The sequence below is a fragment of the Ptychodera flava genome, chromosome 10 (assembly GCF_041260155.1).
Source record: "Ptychodera flava strain L36383 chromosome 10, AS_Pfla_20210202, whole genome shotgun sequence".
Taxonomy (NCBI): Eukaryota; Metazoa; Hemichordata; class Enteropneusta; family Ptychoderidae; genus Ptychodera; species Ptychodera flava.
In genome coordinates this window covers 2,154,594-2,173,265 of record NC_091937.1, presented here as the reverse complement: position 1 = coordinate 2,173,265, position 18,672 = coordinate 2,154,594, and the positions used below count along the sequence as shown (strand labels likewise).

Here is an 18,672-nt window from a genome sequence, read left to right as displayed (position 1 = left end):
GAATGTCTATTGTAATGGTTTTCATGTTGATAATCATTTGAAGGAGATTGAAGTGTGTTTCCATGCCAACCACATAAAGCCTTTCTCATATTCACATCTTAGAGTTGTGTTTTGTGTATTTACAAGAACTGCAACAAGCAGAGCATCTATGATGTCAAGTTCTAGGTCTGGACGTAAACCCTCTCATCGCAAACAGACAAAGTCATACCCATACAGTATTTGACTTTTCACAGCCACTGTCACTATTCAAATGCTTAAAGTAATACTTCCAGCACTGACTGTCACTATTCAAATGCTTAAAGTAATACATCCAGCACTGACTGTCACTATTCAAATGCTTAAAGTAATACTTCCAGCACTGACTGTCACTATTCAAATGCTTAAAGTAATACTTCCAGCACTGACTGTCACTATTCAAATGCTTAAAGTAATACTTCTAGCACTGACTGTCACTATTCAAATGTTTAAAGTAATACTGCCAGCACTGACTGTCACTATTCAAATGCTTAAAGTAATACATCCAGCACTGACTGTCACTATTCAAATGCTTAAAGTAATACATCCAGCACTGACTGTCACTATTCAAATGCTTAAAGTAATACTTCCAGCACTGACTGTCACTATTCAAATGCTTAAAGTAATACTTCTAGCACTGACTGTCACTATTCAAATGTTTAAAGTAATACTGCCAGCACTGACTGTCACTATTCAAATGCTTAAAGTAATACTTCCAGCACTGACTGTCACTATTCAAATGCTTAAAGTAATACATCCAGCACTGACTGTCACTATTCAAATGCTTAAAGTAATACATCCAGCACTGACTGTCACTATTCAAATGCTTAAAGTAATACTTCCAGCACTGACTGTCACTATTCAAATGCTTAAAGTAATACTGCCAGCACTGACTGTCACTATTCAAATGCTTAAAGTAATACTTCCAGCACTGACTGTCACTATTCAAATGCTTAAAGTAATACATCCAGCACTGACTGTCACTATTCAAATGCTTAAAGTAATACATCCAGCACTGACTGTCACTATTCAAATGCTTAAAGTAATACTTCCAGCACTGACTGTCACTATTCAAATGCTTAAAGTAATACTTCTAGCACTGACTGTCACTATTCAAATGCTTAAAGTAAAACTGCCAGCACTGACTGTCACTATTCAAATGCTTAAAGTAATACTTCCAGCACTGACTGTCACTATTCAAATGCTTAAAGTAATACTTCCAGCACTGACTGTCACTATTCAAATGCTTAAAGTAATACTTCCAGCACTGACTGTCACTATTCAAATGCTTAAAGTAATACTTCCAGCACTGACTGTCACTATTCAAATACTTAAAGTAATACTTCCAGCACTGACTGTCACTATTCAAATGCTTAAAGTAATACTTCCAGCACTGACTGTCACTATTCAAATGCTTAAAGTAATACTTCCAGCACTGACTGTCACTATTCAAATGCTTAAAGTAATACTTCCAGCACTGACTGTCACTATTCAAATGCTTAAAGTCATACTTCCAGCACTGACTGTCACTATTCAAATGCTTAAAGTAATACTTCCAGCACTGACTGTCACTATTCAAATGCTTAAAGTAATACTTCCAGCACTGACTGTCACTATTCAAATGCTTAAAGTAATACTTCCAGCACTGACTGTCACTATTCAAATGCTTAAAGTAATACTTCCAGCACTGACTGTCACTATTCAAATGCTTAAAGTAATACTTCCAGCACTGACTGTCACTATTCAAATGCTTAAAGTAAAACTGCCAGCACTGACTGTCACTATTCAAATGCTTAAAGTAATACTTCCAGCACTGACTGTCACTATTCAAATGCTTAAAGTAATACTTCCAGCACTGACTGTCACTATTCAAATGCTTAAGTAATACTGCCAGCACTGACTGTCACTATTCAAATGCTTAAAGTAATACTGCCAGCACTGACTGTCACTATTCAAATGCTTAAAGTAATACTGCCAGCACTGACTGTCACTATTCAAATGCTTAAAGTAATACTTCCAGCACTGACTGTCACTATTCAAATGCTTAAAGTAATACTTCCAGCACTGACTGTTAAAAGCTATAACTCTACTCAATCTCAACACAGAATGAGGACTTTCAACTCATACTGTTATGTTCCATGTTCTTTGACTAACTTCAACTCAGAAATTGTTCCACCTGACAAGTATTTTCACACACACTGTACACTTTACACCGTGTGTGATACAAAACGTCAAAGTTTTTACTGAACTTTTTTTACTGCTATCTTATTTTGCTTCATTTTGTCTTTTTTGTTAAAGAAGAACAAAAACCTATCTGACAAGTTTTTTTTACAGAGGATGGGACACTCAGGACTGTGTTTAAACATTACAATTGTATTTACAGTTTAAACCATACCCTCTAGTTGCCCTTGTAAACTGACTTGCAAATCTGGTAATATATTTATCTGGTAACACGGCAATGTAATAAAATTTATGACTTTTTTACTCAATATTCATATGGAAAAGACATTTTTTATCAGAAAATGTCGGTAAAAATTGTCATGTTTAAGTGTTTCACATGCTGTGCTGGTTTCTGATGACAATGTGACATCCAAAGACTTGACTATTAATTCAATAACATGACAGTTTCTCTGCCTGATGACTCTAACTTTCTAGCCCACTGCTAGATTTCATGTGTAGAATTTGACAAGTGACTGTACACAATCTTGGCTGATAGGAATATTCATAACAATAATTGGTGCTGTGCCTTTGATTCAAAAAGTTGCTGTGACATTCTTTGTGTATATATTAGCATGTGCATTTATGTCATTCAACTGTTGGCAAGCCTACCAATAGAGTAAATGTTCACATGAATTTTGGTATTTGTCCATTGACCAGTTTTGTTTTGTGTAATTGCACTGCTTTCAATAGTTGGTCTATGAGATTACAAAAACATTTGTAATCACTTCTAACAAACAGGTATGTTATTCAGAGCAAGTATAGTGCCAATAGTATAATACTAGTACATTTGACAATCCATTTTTGGTAATCTCATGTCAGGGGTCTGTTGGATATAAGTCTGCTGTGTTTAAAACTTGAATAACTTTCAAATAAAAACCAGAACATGATATATTTTTAAATATTGTGTGATTATTTGATTATATAGTTTTTGTTGCTCAATCATCATGTACCTGAATAACAGTGACCAGTAGAGGGCGCTCTTGTAATAATTCCTTTCTGAGACTAGGAGACATGGAACTAAACACAAACAAATATTTTACAAGGCTGCTAGTGGGTCAATAGTGCTACAAAAGAATGCTTTTTATTGTATCATTACGAAAATTAATAATCTACATACATGAAATATTGAAATACAAAAACCATTCTTTTGTGATTTATATCACCTCTGACACTGGACAGTATAATCGGTGCTATATAAATTGATTTAGTTGAACACTCCCCATGTCACATCGCTACCTTCTTCAGCTTCTCTGTCTATGCTTAGAATTTTTGTTACTGTCTGTTACTGCAGATAAAATACATGTAATTACATTCTATATAATTATGGTATTGCTAAAAAATTTGTGAAAGTAGTAGAGACATATATATGGTTTACAGAACATATTGACTTAATATACAGAATTTAGTTGCAAGGGAGATAACATAAAAACTGTTGTTTACAACAGATAGGATCAGTAATACTGACAGGTTAACATAAATCATACTAGATCTAGCTCCATTTGCTGATGAATTATTTTTATACAAATAAACATATTTATTAATGTAGTTTGCTCCTCAAAATTGAGAAGACTTTTGTCAAATTTTCCTCAATGGAGCTTTAAACTATGCCCTTCAGAAATCAAAAATCACAATAAGGAGTCTTTGTGCAAACTCTGGTACTAGAGAAAAAAAGCAGCAGATATTTACTTATACTTGAAATTCAAAATGGATGCTATCCCTATATGTATACCAAAAATATATTTTAAAAGTTTGAGAGTCTGAATATCTGTCCCCAAGTCGCATTCTACCAGGACTTAGTACTAACATCTGCTTGATATGAGTCCTTCATCTTATTGATTTTATGGGTTTCATCAAGACAATCGAAATTCAGAAGTAGTTACCTTGATATGGACGAACAAATGTCATTTTTAACACAGAAGATGTCTGACCGTTTTAGAGATGACATTGATACTTGATATCAAAGTGTATTGTGTCAACTGCAGAAGGTACTTGCATGTTGACAATGTTAAATGTCATCTTGATAAAAACACTAAACGTACACATATGGACAAAGAGAATGTTACAGTACAGTTTATCACCTGATATGTACATGTTTACCCAGTCTGCATCTGAATAGTACAACAGGTCGGTAATAAAAACAATGCATTTTCCATGATGTGGTTCAGCTTATTCTTAAAAGCCTGTTATTTCTCTAGCTAAGGAGGCATCAAACACTAGCATTGTGTTACAACTTTGAACAAAGAATATCTTGGTCTTCTGCTCCATTGTAAACCGTCTTGTCAATGGTTTTATGAATTTTCCATTATTTACTGATAGAGGGCAGTATATCACTGGATGCCACCTATCTCAGAGATTCTCAATTTCCTCAATAAAATAAAGAAGAAATTAATGCACTAAAGCAAAAAAATGAAATTCATCATTTTTGTTATGTATTCTAAATAGTATGCAGACATTGACAGCGTAGGTACGGTATTAAATGTTGTTCTCAATATTTTGACAATATTTTGTCAATGAATCGGTTAGATTTGACATCTACCACATGTCAGGTTTCTCTACTGTCTATGTTTTTAGCTTATGATATTTTTTCCCATTTTGTATATATTGTAATTTGTTTCTGTCCTTTAATGAAAATGATAAAACTCTGCCAATTATCTACAAACTCCAAATTGTGACATCAACAAAGGATAGGTGCATGAGATTGTTTGTTGTATAACACTTTATTTACCCAGTAATTATTTTGATTTGTTGTACTTCATAGTCAAATTACAATGTTTGAATTTTTAATACAATAATACTAATTACATGCCTACTGTTTTCTTTAAGAATGAAAGATGGTCTGGACAAAAACTCTGAATCAGCCTTAAAGTAAGTAATTTTATCATCAAATGACCAGAATCAAGACACAATTTGTTCACACTAATTCATTATTATGCTGGTTTCTTCACTAGGTATCCCTCAGTGTAATATTGAAAGTAAAACCATGATTACTTCAAGATTACAACAAGAGAATGCAAATAATTTTGCTTTTAATTGAAGAGCTTAACAATAACAAATATCTTCTCTTCCATTTGAATTAGCTGTTTGCTTTTCCGACATATATATTTGTAAAATTAATTTAAAACAATTCAACTCATTACAAAAAGTAAGATTTACAACACTGAAATTCTTGACAATTTCTTGACACATGGTTGAATATTCTTTTTGAATTTATATGTACTGAAGGAACTATTTTCATAATAGTATTATTGACTTTGCCTTACAGGTTTATATTTGGCTCATCAGAATTACATCCAGAAAGTAAACTTCAAGACAGTAATACAAACAATGCAAGACCACAGGGACCAAAAGGAAGATTGCCGCCAGCAATGCAACAAATCTTGGATGTGATGATGTAAGTCTTATGGATGTTTCTGTCTTATGATGTAATTAGCTGTGATATGGCAGCAGTGCTGTGGTATATCGATCATGCTTGGGTCAAGGGTCATTGCAACAGAACCGCTGCGAGCCACCCCATAGACTTTTTTGGTAGTTTACTACGACACCAATCGGTGTTGCTGATTTAGCTCACAAAATAATGAAATATATTAGTCTTTGAATAAATCAACTTGTACCATCTATTTATGACTCATTTTCTACTCCTGCTAGCTACAATAGAACATGTGTTTTCAACCATTTTCCTATGAGCCATTGACGATTTATGCGACGTTTGCCCTCATGTATTGAATACATTGGAGGTCAAAAGTTCATATTCGAGCAGAAACCATCAACTGCTCTCCGAAAAATGGTTGAAAATACATTTTGTCACAGTCAAGATAGTTAGCAGAAGTAGGAAATGAGTCGTAGATAGTCAGTGATACAGTAGGTACAGGTTGATCTATTCAAAGATTAATCTATTTTATTATTTTGTGAGCTGAATCAGCGACGCTGATTGGTATCGTAGAAAACAAGCAAAAAAGTCTATGTGGTGGCTTGCAATGGTTGTGTGGTAATGACCCTTGACCTGAGTGTGATCGATAAGCAACAGCACCGATGTGATATCACAGCAAATAAGTAATGTGATGTTATGATCAAAATCTATATAGACACATGTAATTACAGATAGGAAACTATTAAAATCAAAATTTATATTTGTGTTCCACGTGTTGTATTATGGAAAGTGTTTGCATTTAGCGCTGGTCTTGTTAAACTTTTCAAGATACTGAGAAGAATTTAATCTTTTTGAAATGTTTGCTGTTCATTATTTATTGTTTCAGAACTTTTTAAGTGGCAGTGCTTTATACCTTGTTCTCACATTTGCACTTGTTGACATTGGCGTGCTATTTATGTCATGTTAGTCTGGTCTTGTTCTTTTGAAGTTTTGTCCAGCTGATCAATTTGTTCAGAGATAGAGCTAATAAAACCTGCCTCTTTAGGTACAGTCAAACCAGCCTTTATTGATCAGCCTCACAGAGTGGTGAGATCTTCATCATCCCATGAGATTGTACATGTTACAGCTCTTCAGCCTGATTTGATGTTCAACATTGCTGACTCAATGACAAGGAATAATGACAGATAGATTATTTCATTTTAATTGGTTTTACACATTTCTACATGAATAGTGTTCAGCATTAAACCAGTGTTGCAGCCAGGAATTTTAAAACAGGGGACACTGCATCGTCGTAAACCACGCGCCTCTTTACGGCAACAGCTCAGCTTGATTTTTGCGGAGGTCAGCGGAGCGGAAATTATTGCTCTGGCTCGCGAGAATGGGGATACTGTGTCCCACTACCCTTTATTTTTGGCGATATTTTGCACATTTTGGGGACAAGATGCGTCAGTTGTCGATCAAATTTTGTACTATTTTGTAACAAATGAGTTTCACAGAACAAAATTTAAGCTACCAGGACCACGTTGCGATGCTTGAATTTCTGGCAATTGTAGCTGTATACCATATCTACCGCCAATAAGAGCTCAGTTGGACTAGAAGCAAGTTATGATATCAAGTGCTGCATTTAGTATAGTTAGTTTGGTATAGTTCTGAAAGTACTTAAGTATAAGCCTCAAAATAACTATGCAAAACAAAGTTCATCATCAGTAACAGATATTACTTGTAGACTACACCCAACATAGTCGACTTTTGAGTGCGCCAGAGGTGACTCGCAGTACACAAGAATGCGGGACGATGGGTTCTGTTTTTGGGACAAAAAAACTACTAAGATTTTGGAAGACTTTCATATGTAGAGGGTAACCACTATACATAGGTTTGGTTGTACATGAAAAGATCCCAATCTTTGGCAAATGGTTTCCAATGTAAAGACTTTACTAAGCTGCCATTTGGATTAACATGACTTTGAAGGTTTGCTGTCTGACTTGCTTGTGCAGTTAAAAGATATTCTCTCTCTATCTAGGTGTAAGAATGGTGTAAAACATGAATGCTGTCAACACAAACATGGCTGTATACACTACACACTCAAGGTAGGTAAATGAAACTACAACTTGCAAATGGCATTTCAAATATTGTTTCAAAAATAAGGAAAGGAAGACTTACCTATAGTTTTCGTTATTTTGCTATAACAGTAGATACTTTTTATCAATGCAAACTTTGAAAATGAAAGACAAAACCATACTCTTAACAAAATCACTGTGGCAAAGTTCTATGTTAAAAAACAAAAATAAAATCCAAGTTTGTGTATATTGTGCAGAAATGTGTACACGTTGCCATCAACTGATCTACCAATCACAGAGAGGGTTTCATGTGCTACTCAGAATGTAGACATTGAATATTGATTTATGCTACTGGTAATGATAAAATGTAAAGTGTTTGAAAGTAATGCAGTTGATTACATTTACAGTTAAATGCAATTAAGCAGTGCTTAATACACCAGAGTTGTCTAATTATCTTATAGTTGTATACAGGTAGACAGAGGTTGTAAAGAGTCCTTTAATTACCACCTGTAGCAGTATTTCTTGCATGGATTGTGCTGCCCTTATTTCCCATGCCATCAATCCTGTGTACATTGTAGTTGTGTGATTGCACAGTAGTAAAACCATACCAGTAATACCAATGCATCACATTTCAATAGTATTAATTTAAAAAGGAATGTAAGAACATACAATTGTTGTTGAAAGAAAAGGGATCAAAGTTCATAGCAGTCAAATATATTGTTTACTTTGAAAAACATGATAATTAGTTCTGCAGTCAACCTGTAAGGTTTTTATCATAAACTTTGCTGACAGAGTCTCTGTAATCTTTGTATAATGGAGTGGAGGACTGGTGTGATCTTTTGTCATGAAATGCATTTGTATTCATTCTGATCTTTGTCCTGTTAATAAAAGGATAAAGAAAATAGAGAGAGCTTCCAAAATAATGAACCTAATCAACTTAATAGCTTGCAGAGATAGCAGCAAGCTGCTCACTGATACACATGCATCACTACATAACAATAAGAATAATATTCTTGATGGCATAGTCACCACCATTGCAATCCCACAATGCTCATGAGTGCGTTTTCTCACGTCCCCAGTGCGCTGGGAGTGTGAGAACACAGTGTGAGAACAATTTGTTCTCACACTCTGTATTGTTGCGCGACCGAGCACCTCGTATGTGAAACGTATGTTGATTGGTCAATTCTGCTCAGCGCCTAGTTCACTGTACGAATTATTTGACGAATAGAACATCGCGTAATGTACAACTGGCACTATAGGGGACAGACGACTGAACCGCAGAGTGAACAGGTTGTTCTAGATTTGAGTACGGTCAGCGCGGCGTCGGCAACAAATACATGGAGGATGACCGCTTTTATGTTGTAACGGGAGAATTCAGGCCATTACAAACCTATCGGCTATTTACGCTCGTCGACATATTTTCTGGAGAGGAACTGACTTGACAGCGATACAGTTAGCGAAAGACTTCGATGAGCGAGCCATTTGCACACGAGGCTGTAGCAGACGACAGCTTTCACGCCATGTCATCAACAGATGGCCACCAGAGCTGTTTCGCAACATTTTCCTCAGATGACCTGGAGAATTTTGTGGCTGACCAACAAAACAAAATTGTCATATCGGTAATATACATGTTAACGTGTTTGATATGCTCATCAATGAACGGAACTTCATTTTTCTTTGCGGAATGATATAAATGAAACAAGTGCAATCGTGTGCTGGTTTTTGATAGTATAAACCTACCACAATAAAATGCAATTTTCTAAAGATATTGGAGGGACGTGAGAAAAATAATCCCACACCCCAATGGGTTGGGATGGAATGTCTCACACTCGTTGGGGAATTCTGTCTCACACGAGCCGAAGGCGAGTGTGAGACAGAATTCCCCAACTCGTGTGAGACATTCCATCCCAACCCGTTGGGGTGTGGGATTCTATTAATCCCACATCATGACTCCAGCTTCAAATGTGTCTCTTTGATTGAGTTTGCAATCAATGAAGTTATAAAGATATTGAGATAAATTTAGAATTTGAAAATAAGTTCAAACCCATCAGTATATTTCTGTTTGGGATGAAACATAGTACAGTGTTTGATAGCATCCTCCGCATGCTGGCAGGGGTCTTGACTGTGACCTGTGTCAAGGGTCACCACTGCACCCTAGCACAAAGTATGATGCAGGGCGCTGTTCACATAGCCAGCGCACAGTACTAGAGATTTCCCACAATACATCATGATTTGTACCAACGTAGATTCCCCTGTGAAGTCTACCATGTCTCCCATGTGTAGACAAATTCCTGGACCACTTGTAAAATTCTGAGAACGTACTTTTAAAAACACCTTTCTTCTCAATTCCCATTTAAAGGATTAAGAAAAATTGTGCTTGATTGAGAGAAGAGAAACGATTTTTGTAAATTTTCCACTGATCGTGTCCTCAGCCATACAGAATAAAGTAATGGAAAGTAGGGAGACTAGTTGCACCTGTTTTATGAAACAAAAGGATATTGATTTTTTCCAAATAGAAAAGACAAAAGAAATTTACATGCTAACTATTTTCAGAGAATGACCCCTTCAGTTGGTAATAACTTGCTTCCCAAAACTGTGACATTTGTAGTACCTGAAGAATGTGACTTTTATGGTTATTTAATGGTTTCTTTGAAATTTATACTACAATATTTCAACGTACTTTTAATAAATATAATTAATCAATTATCGTGAGACTTCACATTATTGCTTTTATACAGAACTGAAAAAGTTATAAGAAAACTAACGTCGTTGGTACAAATCGAACAGCATTGTGGGTAATTTATTGTACTGTGCAGCATGCAGTGAGTCTATCAACACATGTGACAATGAGGAGTGTATCTTTATCAAACATCTATCTACTATAAAGATTGAAAAGTCACTTTTACATCGCTGTGGACAGCCCTATTGTGATATTAAGTATTAGCAAAATCACTACTTTGGAAAAGAGCATGTATGTTTTGTTTTCAACTCAGTAGCAATTCTTTTTTGATTTGATCAAGCATATCAAAATTGTTAATGCTATCTTATCAACTGTTTACATTTTTTAATTGCATTACAGGGTTTCTTCAGGAATTTTGTCCTTGGTTACGGTATCCAAGCTACCATCAAGTTTGTCAGTGCACTTTTTTCTGTATTTAAGCAGCCTAAAAGACTTTACAAAGCCTTTTTTAATATAAACAACTTGAATCTTGGACTTTTCTTGGGTCTTTTTTCAAGTTTATTCAGAGTAAGTATCATCAAGTTTACAAGATGTACCATAGATACTATCAGTACTTGTCTTCACAGACCAGATGTACCATAGATACTATCAGTAATTGTCTTCACAGACCAGATGCAACCTTTATCAAGACTTTGGGTGTCAGGTTATACAGGTACATGTACATTGGAAAGCATTAATATCATAGCAGCATGCCAATCATGGTACTATAAGTCCACTGTGACAAAAGTAGCATATGATGCTTTAGTTAAAGGATCTAAGTTTGCTAGTTTCTTCATAATCTTACCAAGAAGTTGATTTTTTATAAATAGCAAACCAGATAGCAACTTTAGAGAATATAGTTCACTGAGTTCCATGTCAGTGTTGACCTTGGTTTGTCAAATTTGTGTCTGGGAGTGATGTAGAAAACTAAATACAGCTTGAATTGATGTCAAAAAAGGAAGTTGTATTTCTGAATTGCTGCCATTCTTTGTGTAATATTACAGGACAAATTTAATTCTTGTTTGTCTACATTGTTCAAAATGAATTGCAAACTTTTAAAATCCATGTTTGCCAAAGATAAGCACTTTGTCTCATAAACACTGCTAACATGTGGTTCTAGCTATAAAGAATGCAATGATGCTCTGTAAACCGCACTGTTTCGAGACAAACCTTTTTTAAACAAATTCACAGTTTCAAAGATTTGATTTTGAAGGTGATGTTTTTGGAACTAGTCTTTCCTTGAAAATGGAAATACTACATTTGCTGCGTTTTGTACAATATAATACCAACCATTATTTTAATGAAAATCATCCATAAATGTAATATCGTCCCTCGATGTAATAAAAATAATACAGGGCTATGGATATGTTCTTATTTTGAGTGAAGCCAATAGAGTGATATCCCAAGTCACAGCAGAACCTACGACTGTATCACTATCTAAGATAGTCATTAGCAGAGTGTTATTACTATACTAAATGTCCAATGAGCTTCATTTGTTTCCTATGTGCAGGCTGTTTGTTGTCTGATGAGATGGCTTCGAAACAAAGATGACAGTAAACATGGCCTTATAGCAGGTAACACAGCTATTCAATATGGACACATACAGATGGAACTTATGAGTCATCTGTGTATATGTTTAAAATAATCTATAATAAGAAGAAAGTATCTCTATTAATTTGTGGCTGACTGATGGATATATTTTAAAATAGAGGCTTCTACAGGGTAATATTTACAGTTCTTACATCACAAAGTCACAAAGGGTGTTTTTCAGATATCACTGTGTTGTTGTTGAAGAAAATCTCTCATCATGTGTAAAACTACATCATGACTAAACTTGAAAATGATTGCCTAAATATTTCCATGAAGTCAAACAAGTTTGTAAGTTACAACAATCACACAAACGTTTACGATTTGTAATTTTCTTAAATCATTCTTAGCTTGTAGGATATCATGTTAACACAAACTGTAAATTCTTTTTCATTGATCTACAAGTTGTTATAATCAATACATAATATTTCTGTTTTTGCATGTAGGGTTTATATCAGCATGGTCTATGGTCTATTACAAAAGTTCTTCCATTGCATTGTATGTTGCTTCAAAATTTGCTGAGGTAAGAAGTCAGAGGTTAAAGTGGATAATCATACTTGAAATGAATTAGCTTGTACTTCAGTCACATAAACACAAAAATAAATATTTCTGATAAAATGTTTTGGGTGAAGAATTCATTATCACAAGCTCTTGTAATCTTGTTTCAAGACCTTGCCATTTTGCATATGTGTAATAATCCTATAGTCATAAAGTGAAGGACCTAGCAGTGAGTTGTGAACCTTCAATGTCTGGTTTTCATGGATTACCGCATTCCAAGATATTTATCCATATCAATGAAATAATTTCATTGATGTCTGAAATAATAAGGAAAGATGTCATGCATGTTCAATAGAAGACAGAGCTTGTACCTGTAAGTGCTTATGAAAATATCATGTTCTGATGGCAACACAAATAAAGCTAATTTAAGTCTTATATTGTGAAAAAACTTCAAAGAAATAATCCTGATATTAAAGTAGAGATGGTTTTAAAGGCAGTTTTTCATAAGTGCACAGACATGGTAAAAGTCATAGAAACACAATATATTTACCGTAATACAATCACTGTGTGTATCATATGATTTTACCCCATGGGTCTTTCCGCATGGCAGTTTCCAGTGGAAGTAAGAGGTTGAATTTGTTGATTATTTATAGGTACTCTGGTTTAAAGGAGTAGATTCTGGAAAGTTACCCAAATGGAAGTATGGCGACTCAGTTTTGTATGCCCTAGCAACTGGACTTGTCCTTCATGTTGTAAGTTAACGTATTACAATCATTAAGGTAGAATGCACCTCAGGGACAGATATTTGGACTCTCAATTTTTACAATTCTTTTCTGATCTACCACTTGGGGGGCTCATTTTAAAGCTCTTGGTGTAAAAACAATTTTCACCATCTTAGTTTTTCAAAAATCGGAAATTTTAGTTTTCTCCATAAAGTTAACACAGGGATGGTGGCCATTTTGAATTTCAAATATCAGTAAATCTTGGGGTAATTTGTTTCTCTAGTACCAATATTTGCACGGCGACCCCCAATTTTATTCTTGATTTTGAAAGAGAATGCTTGAAAGATTCCTTGAGCAAAAGTTAAAAGTCTTTCACTTTCAAGGCGCATACTACCTTAAGTCATATATCATTATATGTTGTGCAACAGGATACTATAAATTCATTTGTATCCATTGCAGAAGTAATTTTTACCTTTAGTAATATCACTTCATGAATAGGGCTGTTCACAGTGGCCGGTCTGTTACTAAATATAGCTGCACACGTGTGTCATCAGACACTGCTGCTTGAAATGCAGACAAATTTTGTCAGTGTTTCATGCATGGTTGTTGTTGTAGCTTGTAGTCTGAGCCGTTGTTAGGTGTCTTTTCTAGTGTTCATCATAACATTGACAGTCGCCTAGGAAGTTAACTTTCATTATTCTTGTATTTGTAATTTCCAAAACTGTAATCAAAATTTGCAGAAAAATATTTATTTTTGCATGTTAATGAGAGAACTATAACATCATTTGCAAATAGCCCTATTGAAGATCTTATATCATACTTCTTCACCATCACACCGTGAGCTTTGGAACTCTTGTCCATACACATGTTGTCAGAAGGGACAAGCCTTCTGTAAGACAAGTTATTATAATGGTTCCATCTGGTCATAACATCTAAGCTGTGTGATTAGATCCCAACAGAACATCATATCCAGTAAACCACAATTTTGTTATCATTAAATATAACATATAATTTGTCTACTTTTAAAACTATCATACATGTAATAGTGATTATCATACCTTTGTTCAGTTGATCTTTCTGTCATTGGTGATACAACGTAGTTACCCAAGATTAACCATTATTCAGTGGCATCTGTGACTGAGGCTTGTCCAAATATTTATGTCAAATAATTTTGAAATTCTCGGAACATATGTACATCGATATAACAGTAGCATTGTAAATGGAACTAAAAAGGCAGTAAATTAGAATCTTGTAAAGTATTTTGTGATGTTTTGTATCATGACAAGATTCTACTGAGTGGCACATGAATGTAACATTAATTGTCTGCTTTTATTTCTTTCTATTAGGCGGTGTTTGAACCTCACAATTTACGGCCAGCATATTGGACATTTTTGCTGAAACTGACAAGAAACAGGTAAGGTGGTAAATAACAGCAACCACATTGATAAGAATATCTAAATATGAGTATTCTATTTGCTAGTAAAAGTACATGTATAACCAAATGTACAAACTGGAATTGAACACATGTACATTAAATTATTGTCTGCTACTTGGGGTAAATTTGCTGACATTCATATTGTCGGTCTCTCATGGTCAGAAGGCACTGATAGCTGTTGTAATGGGGATTATAATATGCTTAGTTGGAATCCGGCAATCTGATTGGCTGGAGCCGGGGTTTATATTCTCAACAAGAAGACCTACGCGCCGCGTAACATTTTTGAGCCCGCGCAAATTTCGAACGCCCACTTGAGAGCTCAATGCGCCATAATGTCGAACAAGTTATGGCTTCAGATTGATTTTGATTGTTAAATTTTAGTCTAGTGCAGCTTGACGAACAACAAATGAAGAGTTTCTGTAAGGAGCAGAGGCTATGTAACAACAACATGAGTTTTTAAAGTTTTTTGAGCGTTTTTTTTTCAGTAAAATTCTTCAAGTTCGATGTCTAATCGCGATATCGATGCGTTGCGTCACCGTATTTTATGACTTCAACTGTGCACGCGCGCGCGTTCTGAAACGTTCTTTTTTAGAGTTTGTATGAGGCTGAGCGCTCCTGAACTCTCGTTCCAACTTCAGCCCTAAATAACGAAACTGCCCGCTTGTTTTTAACTTTAGCATATTATAATGAGGTTATAAACGGTGCGCTCGGGTATTTGGTTGCGGATATAAGACCTCTGGGGGTGAAAATTAGCATATTTGGGTGAAATAATCACCTCGCTGCGCTCGGTGATTATTTCCCTGCCAAATATGCTAATTTTCACCCCAGAGGTCTTATATCCGCAACCAATACCCTCGCTTGCCGTTTATAACCTCTAAGAGTTCATCAGTATCAATCAACCTATGATTCAAATCCTTTGTCACCCCAGCTTTCAGATTATCTAATCCCTGTAAGTTCTTTGGTCATGAGTAGGACTCTATGGAGTGTGTCATATGCACACAGTGCAGGTAGGAGTCATGGGTTCTGTCACTGTCAACCCAGGGGGGAGGGGGGTCATTCTTTCTATCACAGTGTACCGTAGGAATCATGAGTTTTGTTACTGTGCACTCTGGAATAATGGGCTTTGTCAAGGTACACCCTTTGGTCATGGGTTCTGTTAAAGTGCACCTTGTGGTCATGGGTTCTGTCACATTGCACCATAGGAGTCATGGGTTCTGTTAAAGTGCACCTTGTGGTCATGGGTTCTGTCACATTGCACCATAGGAGTCATGGGTTCTGTCACATTGCACCATAGGAGTCATGGGTTCTGTCACATTGCACCATAGGAGTCATGGGTTCTGTCACATTGCACCATAGGAGTCATGGGTTCTGTTACAGTTGACCTTGGGTAATGGGTTCTGTCACAGTACACCCTGGGGTCATACTGTAGGATCTGTGAAAGTGCACCATAGGAGTCATTGGTACTGTTACAGTGTGCCCTGGGGTCCTGGGTTCTGAAACCTACAATGCACAGTAGGATTTATGGGTTCTGTCATTGTGTACCGTAGGAATCATGGGTACTGTTACAGTGCCCCCTGGGGTCCTGGGTTCTGAAACCTACAATGCACAGTAGGATTTATGGGTTCTGTCATTGTGTACCGTAGGAATCATGGGTACTGTTACAGTGGACCTTGGGTTATTGGTGGTTCTAGTATTAAAGTGCATCAAAAAGGGTCATGTGTTTTATCACAGTGCACCAATGGTGTCATGGGTTATGTGACAGGGAACCTTTTGCATTCATTTTGTACTTACTTGTTTCAAAATGCTTTCCAAGCAACTAAAATGTATGAGGCAAAATGCAACTTAATGTGGCATATTCTTGACTTGTTAGGCAAGACTTTTTGATTTATAACATTCTACCTCATTGTCATGATATGAAATTCACATATTATTCAAAGTGTGACCTGTTTTCATTAGGTGTCACAACATTCAGAGTAAACATATCACCCAAAATCAATGAATTTCTTTTCACAACTGAAATCTTTGTGTATGATGTGTATTTTCCCATCAGATTTCGAGAAATGAACCGTCGATTAATGGATGCTCATGGAATAGGATATGACTCAGCTAAACTGGATCCAGATTTCTGGCCAAAGTACGATCCAAAATATTTGAAAACAATTGGTCCAGACCCTACAACATTGAACTCAATACAAAAATAAATGTACACATTTACATTGTACAGCCTGAAATAATTCTAAATTTAAATTTTGATAAAGTATTTTTAATGGCGTGGAGAGTGAAAGTATTTACATGTTATTAGCAAACATTGTGAAAATTCAAATCTTTGATACCAAGTTTGTACAATATGCTGCACTTTCATTCACATAAATTTATCAAGTACTATGAATATTGTCAGAGCTGTACATCAATACTGTCAACAACTTATCTTCATTCAGTTTCTGATAAAACTTTGTAAGAATGGTCACTGTGAAGTAAATAGCACTCAATTCAGTAATTATACAGTATGCAGTTTTGTATTCTTTTTATCAATTATTCCATTGACAGTGGAAGCAAACTACTGTCCAAGATTATTCCATACTTATGAAGATTAATTTCAACATTTTTGAAAGGAGTCAATATGGAAATAAGACCACTTTTTCAATGCCATGCTTATAATGTCAGTAATCATTTCAGGAGGTTCAATAGTTGATATACAGTGAAAGCTGTCCCAGCAGCCGTGTCGCTATCCTAAGACTCAATGTCGAATAGAATTTCAGTTATTTAGATGGCCTCAATATACATGTTTCTCGTTAATTCTTGAATAGTATTTCACCCAGATGTAGATGAAACTTTGTAAACAAATTTCTAAAAACTTGACCAATGGTAAAAGATTTTTTGGTGACAAATTAATGAGGAAATACTTTAAACAAATGTGCTGCAACTTTTATGCCATAGATTTTTTTTTTGCCACGAAAGTTTCTTTTATTAATTGGATGTAATTAGATAGGATTTTGTCCATCCGTTGGACCTAAAATTTGAATTCTTATGAGTTTAATGACAGAATCCAAAGATGGTACTTCACACAAATCCTATACATTGTATTTCATCAATACTATTTCAACTTATCGATATGCCATAAGTTGTCCAAAACTTTCCAAGGCATATTCATATACTTTGTACACAGGTGATCTAGTCTGTCTTGACTTGGTTAATTTCATAAACTGTAAAATTTTGTTTTCACTCTCATTTCTGAAGATATTAAGACCTGCAAATTTTTCTGATGATTTTGATTGAATTCAATATCAATGCATGAACAATAAGTTGTACTAGAAATTGAAGAATTCTACCAGTAATGCATTTGGATGTTTTCAGCAAAGTAAATCAGTATTTATTGATTTATGATTAGGTCTTTGCAAATGAAACTACCAACTTTTTAAAAATCAAGGAGATATTTAGATTTTTATATTTATATTTTTAATGTTGGGAAAGATGACTGTTTTGTCTTCATAATGTGTTCATCAAAACAGTTACTGTCAAATCTAATGCTTTATCATAGAGAAGTGAAACTGATAGTTGGAGTGAAGAAAGTTCCTATAATTTCATGTACTTTATTGAATTGATACTCTTACACATCTTTTTGGGGAAAAGGGTACTTCTTATAAGTGTTAATGTGTATTTCATATTTCTGTAAGAATATTTGCAGAATGTACTCTAAAGCCAACCTATGTGGTTGGTTCTCTTTCAGGGTTTGAAAATTCTGTGCTATGTGTATAAAGAGACACTGTGTGATGGAATTTCAAATAAGCAGAGTTGTATGTATTTATATCTGAATTTGAAGACAGGGTTGAGACACTGTTGAGCAATTTCTGGTGTGAAAAGTTGAGGAGTGTTTGTATGTGCTGCAGCCAGTAAAACTGTCATTTTATTGGTCCCTGTTAGGTTGATGGAAATGTTGGAAAACCATTTAGAACTCTTATCATTTTTACCTTGATAATCTTTACAGATTATTTTGAACCATTGATTCAGCTGATTATAGTGCAAGTAAAAGAAATACTTGGTTACTGGCTAGC

The 18,672-nt window shown here is 35.1% G+C and overlaps 1 protein-coding gene across 2 annotated transcripts in view; it reads left to right on the top strand.

Annotated features, from left to right (window-relative positions):
• LOC139141726 (transmembrane protein 135-like) overlaps positions 1 to 18,672 on the top strand; it is a 151,835-nt gene that overhangs the window by 88,128 nt on the left and 45,035 nt on the right. For both annotated transcript variants that reach the window (XM_070711339.1, XM_070711340.1), the window contains 8 exons: positions 5,059 to 5,100; positions 5,498 to 5,626; positions 7,623 to 7,689; positions 10,739 to 10,906; positions 11,889 to 11,952; positions 12,412 to 12,488; positions 13,117 to 13,215; positions 14,532 to 14,599. In XM_070711339.1, coding sequence (XP_070567440.1) covers positions 5,059 to 5,100; positions 5,498 to 5,626; positions 7,623 to 7,689; positions 10,739 to 10,906; positions 11,889 to 11,952; positions 12,412 to 12,488; positions 13,117 to 13,215; positions 14,532 to 14,599 — 714 coding nt within the window. The remainder of the gene's footprint in view (positions 1 to 5,058; positions 5,101 to 5,497; positions 5,627 to 7,622; positions 7,690 to 10,738; positions 10,907 to 11,888; positions 11,953 to 12,411; positions 12,489 to 13,116; positions 13,216 to 14,531; positions 14,600 to 18,672) is intronic.